General features: G+C 43.1%; 1 protein-coding gene across 1 annotated transcript in view; it reads left to right on the plus strand.

Annotated features, from left to right (window-relative positions):
- LOC146332465 (SH3 and multiple ankyrin repeat domains protein 2-like) overlaps positions 1–19,292 on the plus strand; it is a 318,816-nt gene that overhangs the window by 294,552 nt on the left and 4,972 nt on the right. Inside the window, exon 22 of the mRNA XM_084717344.1 lies at positions 177–2,682. Within this exon, the coding sequence (XP_084573470.1) occupies positions 177–2,682 (2,506 nt within the window). The remainder of the gene's footprint in view (positions 1–176; positions 2,683–19,292) is intronic.

The raw sequence follows: 19,292 nt of genomic DNA on the forward strand, positions 1-19,292 counted from the left end.
TATGCCCTTTCACAAATTTCAGGAATCCCCAGCTTGAATAAATAAAGGTTAAAAATTTATCTCACATCAACAATTGAGACATTTCCTGTGGAAGGAGGAGGCCTGCAGGAAACAAAAAATAGGGATGTCTGCCCGAGGTCCTCACATAAGTTTTCTTTCTGCTCCATTCCTCCAAGGTACATCGGAGGATGAGAAACAGGGATTCCTCACACCTCCCCTACTCAAGTTCTCCCGCAGCCTCTCTATGCCTGACACCTCAGAGGACATCCCTCCTCCCCCAGCCATTTCACCCCCATCGCCACCTGCCTACAACTCAGCTGCAGGTCCTACACCCAAGAGCTACGGCACGACACGACCCAGCTTCACCCAGAACTCACCCAATGCAGTGACGACCATTAGCCGAACCACCGACGTTGGTACGTTAAGGCGTGGTTATTTCCGCCAGAGCTCAGAGCAGTTTGAGAGCACACGCACTAGAGGGCGTACGCCAGTGCCGGAGAACCCTTACTCCGAGGTGGGCAATAAGACTCTGTATGTGCCAGCGAAACCAGCTCGAAGGAAGGGCATGCTAGTAAAGCAGTCCAATGTTGAGGACAGTCCTGAGAAAACATGTCACATGCCATCAAGCCCCTCAGGCCCGGTTTCCATGCCAACTACGCCTGTAGAACGAACGTGCTCCTCCATCCCCATCCCCACTATCATCGTTAAGGAGCCCTCCACCAGCAGCAGTGGCAAGAGCAGCCAGGGTAGCAGTATGGAGATTGAGCCCACCACCCCTGAACACCCACCTCTCACGCCCACTGTTGGTGGAAGCGGAGGTTTGCGTCCAGAAGACCCTCTTTCTCTAAGCAACCCCTTTGCGGCAGCTATTGCCGGGGCAGTACGGGACCGGGAGAAGAGGCTAGAGGCAAAAAAGCACTCCATTGCCTTCCAGTCAATAGACATGGGGGATGATGACTTCAGTAGTCCCACGCCAACCCCTCGTCTTCGCCAGTCAAAGTCCATCGATGAAGGCATGTTCAGTAGCGACGAGCGGCTTCGAAGGATATTGGCTCCCCCTCCTGCAGCACAACTTGGGCCCCCTGTTGGGGGTGGTAGTGGCAACATGACAGATTTCAACACTCCAGAGCCCACAGTGGTGCGGGAGCCTCTAAACACAAGAACAGGCCAGTGTCCCAACCTGGACAGTCCTGTTAGTCTCCCTTCCACTCCTCCTAAGAGCCACTACAGGGCCAATGGGACCTACCTCCATCCTGTCACCGGCAAGCCCTTGGACCCTAATTCTCCACTAGCTCTGGCCCTGGCAGCTCGTGACCGGGCCATGAAGGAGCAACAGAACCATCCTCAAAATCAGCCACAAAATCCTCCTCAGGTTCAGCAAACACCCAAGCACGAAGCCCAGTCCCTTCCAATTCAGCCAAGCCACAAACCAGACCTCAACCAACCGCTGTTTATTGACACCAAACTCCGCTCCGGGATCGAGACGAGTTTTGCTGCAATCTCCACTGCAACCATGGGGCGACCTGGCCGAGGTGGCCTGCGGAGGCAGATGACGGAGCAGAAGTATGAGTCTGATGGAGCACGGGAAGAACGGCAGCATCAAGCAGTTGAGGAGAGGAAAAGTGCACCAGCGGATGTGGCAGACACATCGCAGCCCAAGTCGGCTGGGCTGCTGATGGTCCACACCACCACAGACACAAACAAGGTGAACAACCAAGACGTTGAGGGGCAGGACAGCAACAGGCCATCTGAGCTGAAAGACCCCAACCAACCCGATCCTCTCAAAGCTCCAACACTGTCCGCCAATCCCCCGCCAGCCTCGTCACGGAGGAGGAGCATTCCCTTAGGCGAATCCATGGAAGAACCAGTAAAGCTACCTTTCCGTATCCCCCCTCCCCCTCTGGCCTCAGTTGACATTGATGAGGATTTTGACTTCTCAGAGCCCCTCCCCCCACCACTGGAGTTTGCCAACAGTATTGACATTCCTGATGACCAGGCTAGTGCCATTGCAGAAATGCTTCAGCAACAGAGACGGAATGGGGGACCTCCTCTACCCCCATACCACGCTCACGCCCCTCCACCTGTCACTGATCAACACAAGAGGGTGGCAAACAGCATGCCGCCCTCATATCCTCCTCCGCCACCCGACCCAGAGTCTGGAGTGGGTGACTCGGGCATCGAAGAGGTAGACAGCCGCAGTAGCGGGGATCCTCAGCACATGGAGACCACCAGCACCGTTTCCAGTATCTCCACCCTGTCATCAGAGGGAGGCTTCTGTGACAGCACTCTGGAGAGCCTCTATGCCACAGCAGATGGTCACGCCTTCCTGGTGGACCGGCCCCCTGTGCCACCCAAACCCAAGGGCAAGTCCGTCATCAACAGAACATCGCTTTATCACGACGCTCTCATTGAAGAGCCCCCGGAGTCCTATGGGTCACCACCTCAGGCCCCTCCCCCTCCCCCTTCATCCTCTGAACCTCCTAGGACTCCTACTCAAAGGACATCCAAGCTGTGGGGCGATCAGCCCCCTGAGCTGCGCAGTCCCCCATCCACGCCAGACAACAAGAACACCGTCATCACCGAGCTGAGCTCCATTCTGCAGCAAATAAATCGCGACAGGCCAACCAAGCCAGGAGAAAGCCTCGACTCCCCCACGGGGACCAGGGGGACCTTCGGAACAAGGTATGTGATAAGTCAGTCGTGAATGACTCAGGGTTTCCAAAGTCTTTTTTCTATGTGAGTGTAGTAATGCACCATGCTTTCCATGACCTGAATAAGCCCTGTCTGCTGCAGTCCAAGATATTCCCTCATCTTACAGTGTATCATTTATTCCAGCGGTTTGGGAGAGTTGAAAGCGTTTCCTACAACTTTCAGAGATGCTGGGGGTGTTACAGGATTGGTTCAACCAATTTACAACAAAACACTTTTACACTTACACTTTTGTTTTGTGGTATCCATCACAAATGAAGCCCTTAACAGTTTTCATAGGGACGATGAACTGGTCCACTGCTTACTCATCACTGATTATACTTTTCACTTCAGATATGATTCCAACACTTGAATTTGGATGTCTGCCAATACTGATACCATATCAATACAGAAGCAGTTCACATCTAGTCAGAGTTTTTACCATCTGGAAAGCTTGTTTCACGTTCATGTTTTTAAATTTGGACTTGTCGTCCTCCGACCATTGTGGAGCAATGAGTGTGAGAGACAATGCCCTCATTTCTCATCATACACTACTGAATAGCGTTGGTATTTTGTGTTCCAAAATTCAAATGTTTTGTTTGTATCTGTAATGTGTTTGTTCAGAACATGGTGGTTTTATGTTGGTTATTGTCATTTTTGTGCTCGTTTACATATTAAACCATTAGTTAGGCAGCTACATTTCTTCACCCTGGCAGTATTTTGCAGTTGTGTTTCGGGGTTGGTGTCTCCTGCATTGAATGATAATATAGTTTTGATGTGAAGACTGCTTTTTGGCTCTCAGTTAGTAAGACTGAGGAATCTGGATTGGTACATGGATCATGTTGCATGTTATTATCAGTATCAGCCTCCCCTTCTGATATTGGATCTGTCCCAACTCCACTTACAAGTTTGGTTTTGTGTGGACAGTTTTGTCTGTTGTACCTGTCGACTCCATGTGATGATGTGAGGGTTGTACTACGAAGGAAGCTCAACACAGCCAGGCTTTGTTTTGCATGAACTGGCTCGCCAAAACCTTAAACCCCAGTCAGAGATAACAGTGGTTATCAACTTTCTTTGTTGTCCCAGGCTTTCTTCTTTAGACTCTGTGCATTCACATATAACGGGCTGTTTGGTGCGTCATTTGACTCTTTTTCCACACAAAATGGAGTGATGGTTTGACGCCAGCTTCAGTCAGCAGGAACAAGCTGTTATAACGGAGAGTCATAAAAAATATATCACGACAAAAATCAAAATAAGGCAAGACAGGAATGCAAATAAGGCAAGACAGGAATGCTGGCAGAAAATTACTAATTTACTTACATTGCTATTAATGCCTGCCATTTATTTCTGATATGACAGCTGCATATTAAACAATTAAATTTGGTACAGCATTTTGATACTGTCAAATCAGGATCAAACATAAAAAACATCATTCAAATTGCCTGCAGCTTGTTGTTTTATTGTTTTGGATGTTCTGCTGTGTAAATATCAAAGTGAAACGGGGAAAAAAATATTTTCCTCATCACCAACAGAGAATTCCATGACAACATGATGCATACCTTGGGCTGCTGTAATTACATTACACAGCTTTGTTCGGTGACATCGCTAATGTAAAACTCAACAGGATGGTGTATATAATGTCTTTCCTCAGCTGGGAATCTATATCGCTCATAAAGAACATCATCAGGAAAAGAATTAGTGAAAGAGCAGTGCATTTTACAGCCGATTTAACCTGAAACCCATCCAACCTGCTTCAGATCAGGTTATGAGGTCAGTAGTCTGACTCACTGGATGCACATGACCGGTATAAGTGCTGTCATTGGTCGCTTGTTCCAGGTGGCATCGTGGTGTCCGCTATGTATGTTTTCAAAGTCCCCGGGAAACAAGAACAACCTCCGAGCTGCACGGAGGTATGGTGTGGACATAAACAAGCTAACAGCTGTTAGCTTTTCTTTTGCAGTGATGTAGTTATTTTGATTCCAGAGCTTGCTTCCCAACATGCAAATCTTCCAAAGAAAGTTCCCTCTCGACACTATTTTGCAGCAGCCCCGTCGCTGCATCCTGGACTTAGCTCTGCCCAAGATGTTTGTGATTGGCTTAAAGAAATGCAAACAAAGAGTTTTTTTCCTGATGGCTGAATGTGTATGTGTGGAGCCAGAGTTCAGAGTTCAGCATAAGTTACCATGGTGATCTTGCCAGGTTAAAAGAAAGCCACTTTCGGCTTTAGACTCGACATTCCTCGCTAACCCATAAATCTCACCTAGTAGTACAGCTTCAGGTGTGTCTTGTTGATTACGTCTTTGGTGCACGTAACAAGCAATCAAAGGTGAAGAGATCTAGGGCATCACTACCCAGCTGGTTATTTTGAGTCATGTGTGAAGTATTAAAAGGGACAGAAAGTGTTTGTATGTCACTGTGAAGGTTATAGAAGCACAGTCAACACAAGGTTCTTCAAAGGCTTCATAGTGTTGTGGCTTGCACAAATTCTGTTCTATTCAGCACCTGCCAGCAGTTACAGACTTTAGTAGTCACAATATTTGGCAGAGGCAGTAAAGAACAGTGTTGAAACAAGCTTTTACTTTATTGTGTTAGCAGATCATGAGATTTGTGTATCATGGGGTCATGATCTGTAGGTAACCTACAGTTTACGTTCTTAACATGAAGATCTGATGAAAGACTCACTGTGGGGGAATTAAATCCTCTGTTTATAAAGTGACATATTTGCAGGCATCATTCAGCTCATCCTTTCACTTTTTTATCTGTTTGACATTTATTTGCACTGTTTCCTGTCACATTTATCAACTAAATGTTATGGATGGAAGCACAAAACACCAGCTGAAATTGATAACAGTCACTATAGGCAATAAACATGAGCGCGAAATCTGTTTACTTGTAGATAGATATGGCACATTTGGTATAACAAGATTGATTTCCTGCTTTGCCATGTTTGAGATTGTTCAGGGCACGCAGGAGTCAAATTTGCAGTAACTGGGACAACGTTTTGATGGACCCTGCACCTGAACCAGCTCAGCTCATGGTTTTTTAAACTCACATCTCCCGTGTATGAGAGGGAAATAAAAAGCACAATAAATAATTCACTGCTCACATGCATTTTGTATGAATGGTCCCATCGCTCATCAGAGAGGTGTAGAGAGCTGAGGGAAAGAGTTGATTCCTCTGGGCGTTTGTGTCTTCTTATCTAATAAACACTGTCAGATCAACACAGTGACGTCCATTTGTGGTAATTACAGTGAGATGCCCAGCAGCTGCTCGGGTCCGGCCTTGTGTACCCCCCTCCTTCACGCTTCATGCCACACACTATCATGTTATCCTCATTTTCATCCTCTGCTGTTCAAAGTCATGTCTGTTGACCTTTACACCTTGTACTCATTTCATTTTCAGCTCACGCCTCTCCATCTCCATCTCCATCTCCTGTAGCTCCTTCACCTCTTCTTTCTTCATGCCCTCTGTGTCTCCCATCTCCACAGGTAGGTTCCATCGGCTGCTGAGCTGTTTCCGCTTTTATGTATTAATTTCTCTCCATCGCTGCCGTGCCATGTGGGTTTGGTGTCTGCCTGCCAGTCTGTGTGTTGACACATTCTCGTGAACACTCAAGAAAAATAGAAACTTCATACTTGAACTATATGCTGCTCCTATCGAGTAGATATAATTAGGAGCACTTTGCTGCATAAAGTGGCATAGCAGTGAGGAAAAATGGAAACTGCTGTTGCTCATTTCAGTATTTAAAGGAGCTTGGTCACTTAAGTTTTTAGCAGTGGGATTATATGAGGTACAGTCTGAGTGTTAACCAGTTTGGAGAAGCAGCAGGTGTATCGGTGTGGGAAGCAAAGCAGTGTTCTGCTGTGGACAGGGTCAGCAGCAAAATGTATTTTAGACAAAAAATCAATATCACTTAAAGTAGACTAATCGGTAATCTGCAATGCTCGGAATCGGACCGGTTTTCGCGTGACTGGCCTTGACCGGTGACAGGCCGGTCAGCGCCACAAATCCGGTTCTGTGCCGGTCATTGTCACACACATGTTCTGCACGATGGTCACGTCATGCACGCAGCAGACAAACTGACCATGACGTCAACACAGTGCTGATAACAGTTACACACTCAGACGCTTGCTTGCATGAAGTTGGTGTCAGAGACAGATTCCAAGAACAGGATAAAGAGAAGACAGACAGTCTACAACGAGACAGAGCAGCTGACAATGTCGCAGAACAGCCTTAAAATCTCTAGCTCTTCAGGCTAATGCTAGCAAGCTAGCAGCAGACTGCTGTTCACAGAGGGACAGTTAAAATCTCACCTCCTGTTCTGGCTGAAGAATAAACAACCTGTGTTGATGCGTCTCCTCAAACATTTTCTCATCCAGACTCGTTTAACTTCTGTGTTTGTTTTTCTCACGGCAAAGTTTTACTGCACCGCATTAGTCTCCGGTTTGTTTACATCTGCTTCCACAGGAGATCACGTGAAATTGCGTCCCGCGAAATCCCGCGAGATTATCTCGCGAGATCACGTTCACCCAATTCATAATCTTAATATAAAATTATATTAAGGCCTGGTTGTAATCTGGATGATTTTAGAGAAAGTATTAAATGAATATTTAATAGTCAGTGTCTTATTATGAACATATATACAAGAAAAGTTGCAAAAATGTTTGTGAATGCTGTCATTTACAGTTCTCAGAAAAACTGAAAATCGGAATCGGCTAAGAAAATTGAAATCGGTGCAAGTCTGACTTAAAGTGTGCAGTATATTTAGAATAATTTAATGACTTTATCTGGCTGTCAGACTGCCTTTTCTGATGGGAAATTATGTTATAGAAGCTAAATATCACTCTCTCCAAAGCAACCATACATCCAGCCCTCTCCCTATTTCTTCCCAGGATCACAATTCTCCTGCATTTTTTAGGTTTCACACATGTTTTCCTTTTCATTAACACAAACTGCTCCTGCCATTTGCTGCTTGTCCCCTATGTGCGTTTTCAAAGTCCACGCTGAAAACAGCAAGTTAGCCCCTACAACGCTAATAATATGAATGTAAACAAGCTAACAGCAGTTACCTTTTCTTTTGCAGTGATGTAGTCATTTTAATGCCAGAGATCGCCTCCGAACTTGCAAATGTTCCACCAAAACAAGTTCCCGCTCGACACTATTTTGCACCGTGGCTGCATCCTGTTCTTAGCGCTGCCCAAGACATTTGTGATGAGTTTAAAGAAATGCAAACAACGTGTTTTAGGTCTGCCAGGGCGTCTGGCTATGCAAGACTACACCAAACCCGACTTCCTAAGAAGAATTCCCCTCTGTTAAGTTTCTTAAGGAAAGGGACATGCATTTTGTCAAATCTGCCCCATCAATTTTCTTTAAAAGGTAGAAGCAAAAAATAAATGAATGAAAGAAAAGTGATTGTATTTTGTTTTCTTTCCAGAGAATTGAAAGTGAAATTAATAGTGCTGAACATGAAAATGCTGTTGCAGCATTATTCTTTAAAAGTTATGCTTTAAATGCTTTAAACAAAGTCTCAAAATCCAGCCTATATTTGAGGTCTTGACGTTGGCAAGTATGACCAAACCCCCTCAGGAAAAACAGTAATTTTACCTCACAGATTACAAAATTCACTTCAGTGAATCCAAACTAACCCCCAAAGTCATGAAACAACACAGCAAACTAACTGATTTAGACAGCACTGGACCAGAAACTCCCATGTTCTGCGAGGAAAAATGACCATTTTTATTAAAGGAGTCTGGTGGCTTCAGAGAGAGTTATATTTGGTTTCTATAATAGATAGAATAGTGTAGACTGGAACTGATAATGCTTTTTTTAGATGGGCCTTTTTTTCAGCTGGCCATGTTGCTGCTGACCCTGTCCTCAGCAATAGATCATTTCGCTTCCTAGTTGTACCTCTTACAGCTTTACTTAAAATAATCAGCACTGTGCCTTTAACATAATCCTAGATATGATACTGAATTCATTTTAATGCGGCCGTATGTTAAGATGTTAAGAACCACTTGCAGAATGAATTATACACAATGCATAATGAATCACCTTATATAATGACCTCATTACCATGGCGTTATGTTTAATCTCATGGTGGTTATAGTGTGACATTAGGCATCTTCTGCCCATAAAACAAAGAGTTATCCAGTTGTCTCTTTGTGCTGTTAGTGTTTTTATGACGTTAAGGTATCAGGTGCATGAAGCTGGCCGCCTCTCAAAGTAAACTGTTTATTCCCCCCAAGCCATGCATTTGAAATGATTTCCTGCGCTGAGAGGATTGTTTTATTCAGTGAGGTTTCTTATAGCTTCCAAAAAGCAGACATCATTATGAACTTTTTGTTGCCATTTTAAGTTCACGTGACTCATGTCAGATTTATTGCCAACATGAGCTGTGATTTGGGAAAAATCTTTTACGTCATCTTCCTAGTCACAATTACAAGAGGGATGTGTTGATTAATTTTTCAGTTTCAAGTTTTTCCCTCTTGGCCTTTTGAATTGCATAAGAATGTGTCAACAAAGGCAGCGAAGTGCTGCTTTGAATTCACACACGTCAACAGAACAGAGCAGCACAAGGCGAGGCCAACATTACAGCTGCGATGACGTTATGATAAAGACCGCTGGTGCATACTGTTTGTACCGTAGGAGCTGTCAGGGCTGGATTGTCATGTGATCTTTTGAATAAAGCTGGATAACATGGGCGGGTAACGTGATCCGGGCAGCAGGACTGTTTACCACGTTGTCTTGTGGTGTGAGAGCGACGTGGCGGTACTGCACCTCTGAGCTGGTTCGCCAACCGCCTCAGAAGAAGAGAGGGACAAAAAAACATGAATGAGAAGAAACTAAAAGGGACGAGGCTTTTATTCTGAAACTATTTTAGTTTTACTGTTTTGAAGCTTTTCACTGTTTTTCAGTTTTTTTTAGTGTTGTCTTATAATGCAGCTGTTTTTGCTTTTTTTTTAGGAAGTTCCAAATAGAAGAAAAAATGAATTTAAACAATTTTGTGATTTAACAAAGAAAACAGTTACTGCATCATGATATACACCATTACCATGATATGAAATTACATATACTGTGATGTGAAGATTTAATACATATCGCCCACCCCTACAGACGGTGTACAGCACATTTTATACTCAAGGAAAACGTGGTATACTTTACATGGACCATGTGGTGGCCACGGGCCCTGCAGTTACTGGAAGACGATATCAGTAGATGATTTTTTTTTCTTTACTTTCAAGTATGAGTTTGACGGACCAGTGATCCTGTGAACACGTTCTACAGAAACTGCATTAAAGGATGGTGGATTAAATTTCCCAATGACTGCTGAAGCTACATTCTCAGGTTTTAGTTCCAGTTTTTTTGCAGTTCGTGATTTGATTTGTTGCTTTCATGCGGCGTTAAGAAGAGGCATTTAGAAATCTCAGACTCGGTCTCAGACACCCAGAGACGACATTTTAGGACATTTTCAAAACTTTACCCTGCTGTCAGACAACTCTGTCCAAAACAACCAGACTCCTTAAGGAAAAACAGTCATTCAACCTCACAGAGCATGGAAGGTGCTCATCTATCAGTGCCTTGATTGATTAGTTTGATTGTGACATTGTGAATCCACTGCAAAGCACTAAAGTCACACAGTAACACAGTCAAACTAATCAGTCCAGACCAGCAGCTTCTGTGTTCTGAGACATGAAACTGCTGTTTCTGCTTAAGGAGTTCGGCTGCTTTGGAGAGATTGATATTGGACTGACAGTTTCCTGGTCTGACAGAAAGGTAAAGTGATGAAAACATTCTAAATATAGCATAAACTAGGACTGGGCAGTATCTACTTTGTCATACCTTCATACCTACCTAACAGTTCACCGAGGTAAACAGTGTATGATGGTGTTTGTGTAAAAAACAAACAAACAAAATCATGCTTAATAGACACACAATTGTGTGTGTCCAATATGCAATTAGCCTACTTAGGGTTGTTTTTTTAACACTTTTGGCACATAGAATAATGAATAGATAGAAAATAATCATCTTCTTTGATAGATTCTTGCAGGAGGACTCGATTACACGTTGCCTCAATGGACAGTGACTCGTCAGTCATGTGGAAAATAAACTGCTTTTGTATTGGAAGAAATCATCTTATGATAAAGTTAAATGTGGAAATATATTTGTGATTTCCAAGCTAGGCAGTAATTGATTACCTAGGAGGTTTCTGAATACCCTCGTATACCACCCAAGCCTAGCATACAATTAAACTGATACTGATTTCTTATGTTTCTCCAAACTGGGACCATGTCACCCATCATCTACTGAAGGTAATACACTGAACCTCATACAACCCCACTACAAAAATCCCTTCAAGGCATCTTGTGTTATAGACTTCATGAAAAAAAATGTCTGTTTTGTTTAATTTTTCCTGCTGACCCAGATTGACTTGATGTCATGGCTGCCTTTTTATCTGTGTGTAGTTTGGAGGAACGTTGACTGGTCTGATTAGCTCAGTTCACTTCATGAATCAAACAACCAGATGTCATCCTGCCCCGATGTGACTGCAGCATTCAGCCGTCACTCCTAAAGCGGCACCGAACATCCTGCTGAAATCGCTCAGTTGCTTGTAATCTGGTCTTTTCGATTGTTGCTCTGAGGGGTTTGTGTACGTGTTTCTCGTGTCAGATGGAGTTTAAACCCTACTCACTCGTCTGCCACCGGGGTCTCTGATTATCTGCCTCCGTGCTCGGAGGGGGTTTTCATGTCGTAGTTTTGCGGAGAGAGGGTTGCCAGGCACCACAAAAGAAGATAAGGTTGTAGGCAGCTAAGACAGGGAGCACCTCGTCATACGAGGAGGCCTGCGGAGGGTAAAGGTGGTCCTGCTTCTGAGAACGTCAAACAGATGGCAACAGAGATGCACAGAAGATGGCCTAGATTCACACATGCTCTTCCCCTCTTCCTCTCCCTCCCTCCATCCTTGTGCATAATCTCCTGCTCTTCCTCTCTCATGTTTTCACCCTTTCCTCCTCGGTATGTTGGAATCATCCTCGGCACCAGCGTTAACATCAGATTTTCTCCTTTGGACATTTGTGGGGTTTTTTCTCTCTTCTTCTTTTTTTTTTTTATCTCTGTTTCTTAGCCTCCCAGATTAAATGTGCGTTGGTTGTGCCTGTGGACGAAAGGGTTGCTTAGCAACCAGCTGATGAGAGCAGCCTTGAGGCCTGCAGTGATGTCAGTCTGAGTCGGGGGAGGGGTGTGTGTTTGTGCGTGTGTGTGCATGTGTGTATGAGAGACGGAGCAAGAGGATGGCAGGCCTAACCCTCAGCAGAGTTCAACATCATCTCACGCAGGTCACGTGCCGCGCTGCTTTAGTAGGCCACCGTTATGTAACCCAGCACAGCCGAGTCAGTTTCTGTGTGTATGTGTGTGTGTGTGTGTGTGTGTGTGTGTGTGTGTGAGTGTGTGCGTTCAAGCTTCTATAAATAAAGGCAGCGTGTGCATGCATGCCAATGAATGCGACCCTGTATGCGTGAGCCGGTGTGTGCTAGAAAGAAGCAGGGAGTCATGCGATGTGTGGGCGTGGCGAAGGCGAGGTCTCCCACCACAGATATCAATAGCTCTGCATCACTTTCCTCCCAACATGCTCAGCTGATGGAGAGTGAGCCGAGCCGAGCCAAACCAAGCGTTGTTCCAGCGCTGAAATGAAGGCCAGCGAGCGACACGTGCTAACATTACTTATGCGTGTGTGTGTGGCGAGGGGGGACTGGACTATGTGACTGCATTTGTGGTAGATTTGGAGAATGTGTCTGTTTGTTTCTAGTCTGTTACTTTCACAGAACGCAGCTCGTACCTGAATGGTTTAAAGGAGTAATGTATGAGAATTTAGTTTAAAGGCACAGTTCACTCCAATATCAAAAGTACATATCTGTCCCCTGGCCTGCAGTGCTTTTTATCCATTCAGATTTTTTTGATGTGAGTTGCAGAGTTTTGAAGATATCAGCTGTCTGCCTTCTCTCCAATATAATGGAATTAGATGGCATCAACAAAATTCAACACCACTGTCTCTTTCCAGAAAACACAACCCCATTACTCAAAATAATCCACAGACCTTGTTGTGACAACTTTCGTGTAAGAACTACTTTCTTTCTTCAGTAGAATCTGCTGGAACTACATTAGAATCTATAATTACTTTCTTTTCTATTAGAAATGGATGAGAGGCTCGTGCCTGTGACAGTGCAGGGTGCAAACGGCAATGGCGCCCTCCTCGGCTGAACTGTAACCTCTCATCTGCACTTCCTTCTGCGCAGCGATACAGTTGGTGGGTGTAATTCGGTAGAAAGAAAGTAGTTCTTACATGGAGCTGCTCACAACAAGGCACACAAAGACACACTGGTTTTGCAAGCTGTATGTATTTTTTGATGTTTTTGGCACCACAAGCCGAGTGCCATTTAGTGCTGTTATATTGGAGAGAAGACAGATGTCTCTGCAGACGATATCTCCAAAACTCTGCAAATCACAACAAAAATATCTAGATGGATGAAAAGCAGAACAGGCCAGGGGGAAATATGTATTTTTGATTCAACAAATTCAACAGAATGTGAAGAAATAATAGTTCTGATGTTATATCAAAGTGTTATATCTACTGAAGTTAGCATGCTAACTAGCTACCTTCAGCCCATCCTGTCTCTTAATACCACTTTGGACCACAAGAGGTGATAGTCTGATAGTGTGGCTCAGGCCTTCCCCTGTAGTTTCAGCTGAAAGGTGTGCACAAGCAACAAGTTTGCTACATTACACAAGTTCTTGTAGCTTATTTAGTCTAAAAAATGAACCAAGTAAACTGACATAATGTCAAGAACCTTTTTTTGTTATTAAACAGAAAATGATTAAATAGTGCGCCTTCTAAATTCAAATTTCTCCCTGTTACTGAATTAAAATGAGCTTCATTTCCTTGTTAACTCATGGTAATGCTGGTTGAGTGGATTCTTCACATCCAGACTGAAATATCTCTGCAACTTTGAGATGTATCTCAAAGTATGTATGAAATGTTGACATTAATGGTTTCCAGAGGATGAGATCCACTGACTTCAGTGGCACTCTGACTTTTCATCACAAAAGTTTTTGCTTACAAACTAACTACAGTGTTGACCATGATAATAATCAACTGCTAAATGTTAGCATGGTCACTATGAGCAGGTCAGCTGTGTTAGCATTTAGCTTTAAGTACAGCTTCACAGAGATGCTTATGTGGCTGTGGACTCTCACCCCGTGTCTCGACTGCAAGCAGATCAGATGTAGGAATGAAACGATTACAGCATTAATATCGTGTTTGATTACCACACTTTGAAAGATTCATAGTAAATACTGTCCAGCATCAACCGAAGTTAGCAACATATCCAGACTCAGGCTCAGGAGCATTGTGGGTTTGTTTTGTGTCAGTGAAATTGCCAAGGACATGATTCTGCCTCAGATCACTACCATGATAATACTGATAACTGTCCTAATTTTGGACAAATCGTGACATGAATTTTTCATACCGTTTCTTCTTTAATCAGACACGTTTTTTACTTGTGCTCATGCAACTGATAAAGCTGTGTTTTAATCCATGCAGTTGACCACATCAGCTCCATGCAGGCTTGCCTGTCAGATGCGTCTCACAGGCATAACCGTGACCTGAAGCATTAAGAGCCCTTTTCCACACACAGAGCTGGTCTGGCTCGACTCAGTTTGACTCGACCTGTCAGCCCAGCCACTTGAAGGTGTGTCTTTAACTGAAGATGAGCTCGAGGAGCCTCAAGTCAAGTGGCTGTAAAATAGTGGAAAAACCATTCATATATGTCACACTGTTTCTTTCAATTCTCCACAATAAAAGTCCCCTGGTGTTTTGTTATGTAAATGCTTTTATTATGAAGTAGCACAAACAGGAAATGTTTTCATTCATCAGCAGTAACTTAACAGAAGGCCGACACAGCTGAAAGCGAATATGAAACAGCAGATACCTGAAAGTACAAACAGCGACACAGGACAAACACTACATTTCAAAAGATAAAGATTCTGTTAGAAGCTACAAAAGTACTGAGAGCTGAACATAAGGAGACTTTAAGAAACTTCTTTCTCTCTGCTCTCCTGCACACACATTAGCTCAGTATCACAATACTCACTTGGTCAAGAGGGAGAAAGGAGGGCCGTCACAGGTTGGCCACGGCCGGCGAGATGTCACCTCAGCCCGCTTGGAGGAGGGTCATACTTGCTTTGGCCCCTCTTTAGAGTAGGTCCATCCCAGGCGTGTCTCAGTGCAGCTCGGTGCACTGAAAATGATAATGGAAATGTAATTCAGCACGGTATGGTTTGGCTCGGCGCAGCCAAAAGCACCGGTGGAAAAAGCCCATTATTTACACTGCCAAGTCTATTTTTCAACAATTCACATGTAAATGTGAGGAAAATGCCCAAAAAATGCACAGAATAAATACATATAATATCCATGTTTTTATAAATCTCAGTGAATTAAAGTATATCTTTAACAGCAGGATTCATATAATGGAGACTGCTGCAAAAAAACAAGGATAAGGTAATGTGTCAAACATGCCTGCTTTACCGTCTTTTTAAGTGTAATTTAAGAATGACTGAAGTGTCAATTACATCTGTGTGTGTTGATGGAAAAATAGATCAGGAATACTCACACATTACAGGAAAATTGCACACTACACAGAAAGTTTGGCTGCATGTTGCTTTGAAATCATAATACATCCATGTTTAAAATGACGTAGCATTGACAGTCGGTTCAGTGTTGTGTGAATGCTGTTGTGATGTTTGTTGTCTAGACACAGGGTTAGTTCTGGTTTTGTGTGTTTATGATGAACAGATTTGCTGTCACCAACTTGCATGTGCCTTCATCCACCGTCAGCTGCAGGCGTGGAGCACACGTTTGTTTTTAATGCCATTAAAGGTGCAACTTGTCACTGAATGAATGATGACTGGATCATTTCCAGGCCCGTGTGGATATGAGTGACGCTTTTTAAATGATGATTGTGTGTAAACACAGTTTGCAATGAATGAAAATTATATGCACAGACACTCTGAGAGAAATTCATGGCATACCATTGTCCTCTTTTGTTATATGTGACTCCTGGTAGCTGCAAGAAATGGTAATAAGGTCAGAGAAGCTAAACGAGGCTCTGTGCTAATTAGTCTAATAGGCAATTACATACTTTTCACATCAATTTGACTCCTGTAACAAAAAGTATTTAATAGATGATAAAATACCAGGATACCAATTAGACAAGTGCTTGACAGATCTCAGGTTAAGTATTTTTAAGCATCTGTGCTGATTGTTTTGAATCAGAGTCGGAGCGTTGTTGTCCGGTCTGATAAAAATCAAATTAAAATGTTGTGACCTGGGAGCCGGAGTCGTATTTTAAAAGTGGTGTGCAGCAGTGGAAACAGTTACGTTCCTCCATGCATTCTCCTCTTTCATCTCATGTGTGTCTTTTGCGTGTGTCTCTACATGTTTTTTTTTTTTTTATTACATGTCCTCCGTCTCCATCTCATCCATCCAACACGACCTCCTGTGGAGAAGCTGGTGTTGAAAAGTGAAGACTGTAAGTTTTTTTTTCTCTTCCCTGAGCGGCCTGTGGCGGCTTGGTGAAGGCAGCACTTTAACAATGGCCCAGTTCCATTTTGGCAGAGCGACCCCTTTAGTCCCCTTCACTTCCCCTCGGGCTGTTCCATATGTTACAAGTAGGAAAAAGCGATATCTAGGCTACACGTAGAACCTCGCAATTGGTTGGGGAAAAAGTCAGTGAGAGAGCGAGGAGGTCAGATTTTTCTGCCCTCGGCTCTGTTTTGGCACAATTTTTCTGCTGACGATTAAATCAATATATCAGGAGGAAGCTCAACAGGGAACAAAAATCCTCAGGGGAAGTTGAAGGAAGGTGTGATCATCCTGCATGGATTGGTGTGTGTGTGTGTGTGCGTGTGTGTGTGTGTGTGTGTGTGTGTGTGTGTGTGTGTGTGTGTGTGTGTGTGTGTGTGTGTTGTGGTGGGGAGAGGGGTCCTTGTGTGTCACTGCTCCAAATATCAGCACATCCATCACTCCATCTGGAGCGGCAGGTATCACATGAGGGTGTGTACACACACACGCACGCACACACACACGCACACACACACGCACACACACACACACACACACACACACACACACACACACACACACACACACACACGCACACACACACACACGCACACACACACACTCAGTCTGTGTTTGTGCTTGTCGTGTTGGACTTGTTTTTGATTCGTTGGGGCCTGTTCTTGGCTCGTGTTCAACCCTCCTGTTAGCTCGTTGTTTTAGCTTTGATAACTCAGTTGTTTTTCTACATTTTTCTGATTGTCAACAAATTCCAACAATGTGTCAGTCCGTCTGTCGGTACTTTCTGACTTCCTGTTTGTGTTTCTCAGCTCCAAGCACATCGGTTCCTACTGAAGACATAAATAATGAAAACAGGCTCACAAATATTTACTATATTTTTCATCAGTAAATTCTGTAGTTGCTCGATCATAGCAAAAATCACAATCACATTTTTTTTGGTCAATATTGAACCAGCTGCTTATTTATTACATTCATTGAACGTAAAAAAAAATTGGAACAATAAATTTCCTTCAACTTTAAAAGTGACTTTCAGGATGACTCGTCTGCAGATGTCTTCAGGTTTGTTCAGTTGTCGCTCCATGCAGGGCATCAAATGTGAAATTTATCCACGTCTGTTCCTCTCATATGTCGGCATTTCTGCACATGCTAGTCGACTTTCCAGATAGATTTGCCAGATTCCGGATTAATCTGTATTTGGTGCTGTAGGTGAGTGTTTGTGGCAGCAGGACGGTGAACTGGTGAGCTTCACTAATGTGTTTTAATAGCTTATTTTGCTTTTTAGGTTGGTTTTGTTGTAATTTTTTGTCACTAAGAAAGACTCTAGAATATCACCAGCCTTTTAAAAGATTAAGTTTAAAGATAAATAATTTTTTCAGTCTAGATTTGGTGTAAACCTTTTTTATTTAGGTGAAATGTAAATAATGTCTCTTTGCTGATGATGTCAGTTTCTCTGAGGGAAAATGGCTACTTTAATATTCTATTATTCTGTTCCCCCGCATAGTGTAAAGGCTATTAATAGGTTAGAGTAACCTTCCCCTCCCCATGCAGTCATACACACCCATCCATTAAGAACCAGTGGGTGGACTGAGCGCTGCAGGCGTCCCTCTGGCTGCAGAACACTCAGCATGCAGCGGCTTTTTCTCAACCTGGACGCCTGCACTCAGTCTTTGTTACCGCGGCTACAGAAATAATTTCACATGAATGTAATAAGCCATTAAACATATTAACAACTGAGAGTTCTGCTTTAGCCTGGACGGTCCTTTAAATGCTGCACATTTGAAACAAGGCTGTGAAAGCTTCATTTGGTCAAAGAAATATTAGACTTCTTTCAGATACGTTTTGTTAGAATAAAAATGTAAAAGATATTCATTGGGATTTGTTGAATTGGCGTGACTGAAGTACAGACTGAAATATAATTTAATATCCGGAAATATATAATGACTTTACCCCCAAACAAGACAGTTTCAAGTCATAAAATCTCACCAAGATCAAGCCACTGAGTTTGAAGCCCTTGAATTAAATGTGGGAAGATTGTTTTTATATTTTTTATAAAAATCTTCTGTTCTTCTGTAACCTAACAACCTAATCGCTATTATTTACTGTTAATCCTGTGCCTTTATTGAAGAGATAATTTGGGTTATTTTAAGTGGGATTGAAAGGGGTACTTTTCCATAGTCAGTGCATCACCTACAGTAGCTGATGGTTGATTTTCACCACTTTATCTTGGTGTCAGACAGCCTTTTCCAACAGGAAATCGCTGATATATAAGCCAAATGTCATTCTCTCCAAAGCAACCAAACTCCATTGGCAAAAACAGTAATTTTATCTTGCAGAACACAGGAGTTTCTGGTCTACTGCTGCCTCGATCTGTTAGTTTTAGTTATTGTGTGACTTGAGTGCTTTAAAGGGTTAATTCAGATTCACAAAAGTTACACAATAAGACAAACTAACTAATCGAGGCAGTGGCAGACCAACAACTCCCATGTTCTGTGAGATAAGATTAGTGTTTTTGCCAGTGGAGTGTGGTTGCTGTGCAGAGAGTGATGTTTGGCTGATATAATTTTAGTTTCTGTCAGAAAAGTCTGTCTGACAGCGAGGTAAAGTGCTGAAAATATCTAAATACAGGGTGCACTTAAATTGACATAGATTTTTTTTTTAGGTGGCAGAAATATAAATATAAGATTTGCTGCTGACCCCGTCCACAGCAGGACACTTCTTAGCTTCCTACACCAGGACTCCTGCTGCTTCTCCAAACTGGAGGCATGTCGACTGTAAGCAACACACTGACTTTAGATAAATACCTCATACAACCCTGCTTTAAAAACCCCAAACTATCCCTTTAAATCAACGGGTAAATAGAAAACAAGTTAGCTAGTTGACATTTTTGATATTAATCCGCAGTACAGTACAGTACAACAATACAAATATTTATTATGATAATGACCAAGCTAGTAATTAATAAATTGCATATATC

Source organism: Lutjanus erythropterus, chromosome 1 (genome assembly GCF_056507025.1).
Source record: "Lutjanus erythropterus isolate fLutEry1 chromosome 1, fLutEry1.hap2, whole genome shotgun sequence".
Classification (NCBI taxonomy): Eukaryota; Metazoa; Chordata; class Actinopteri; order Lutjaniformes; family Lutjanidae; genus Lutjanus; species Lutjanus erythropterus.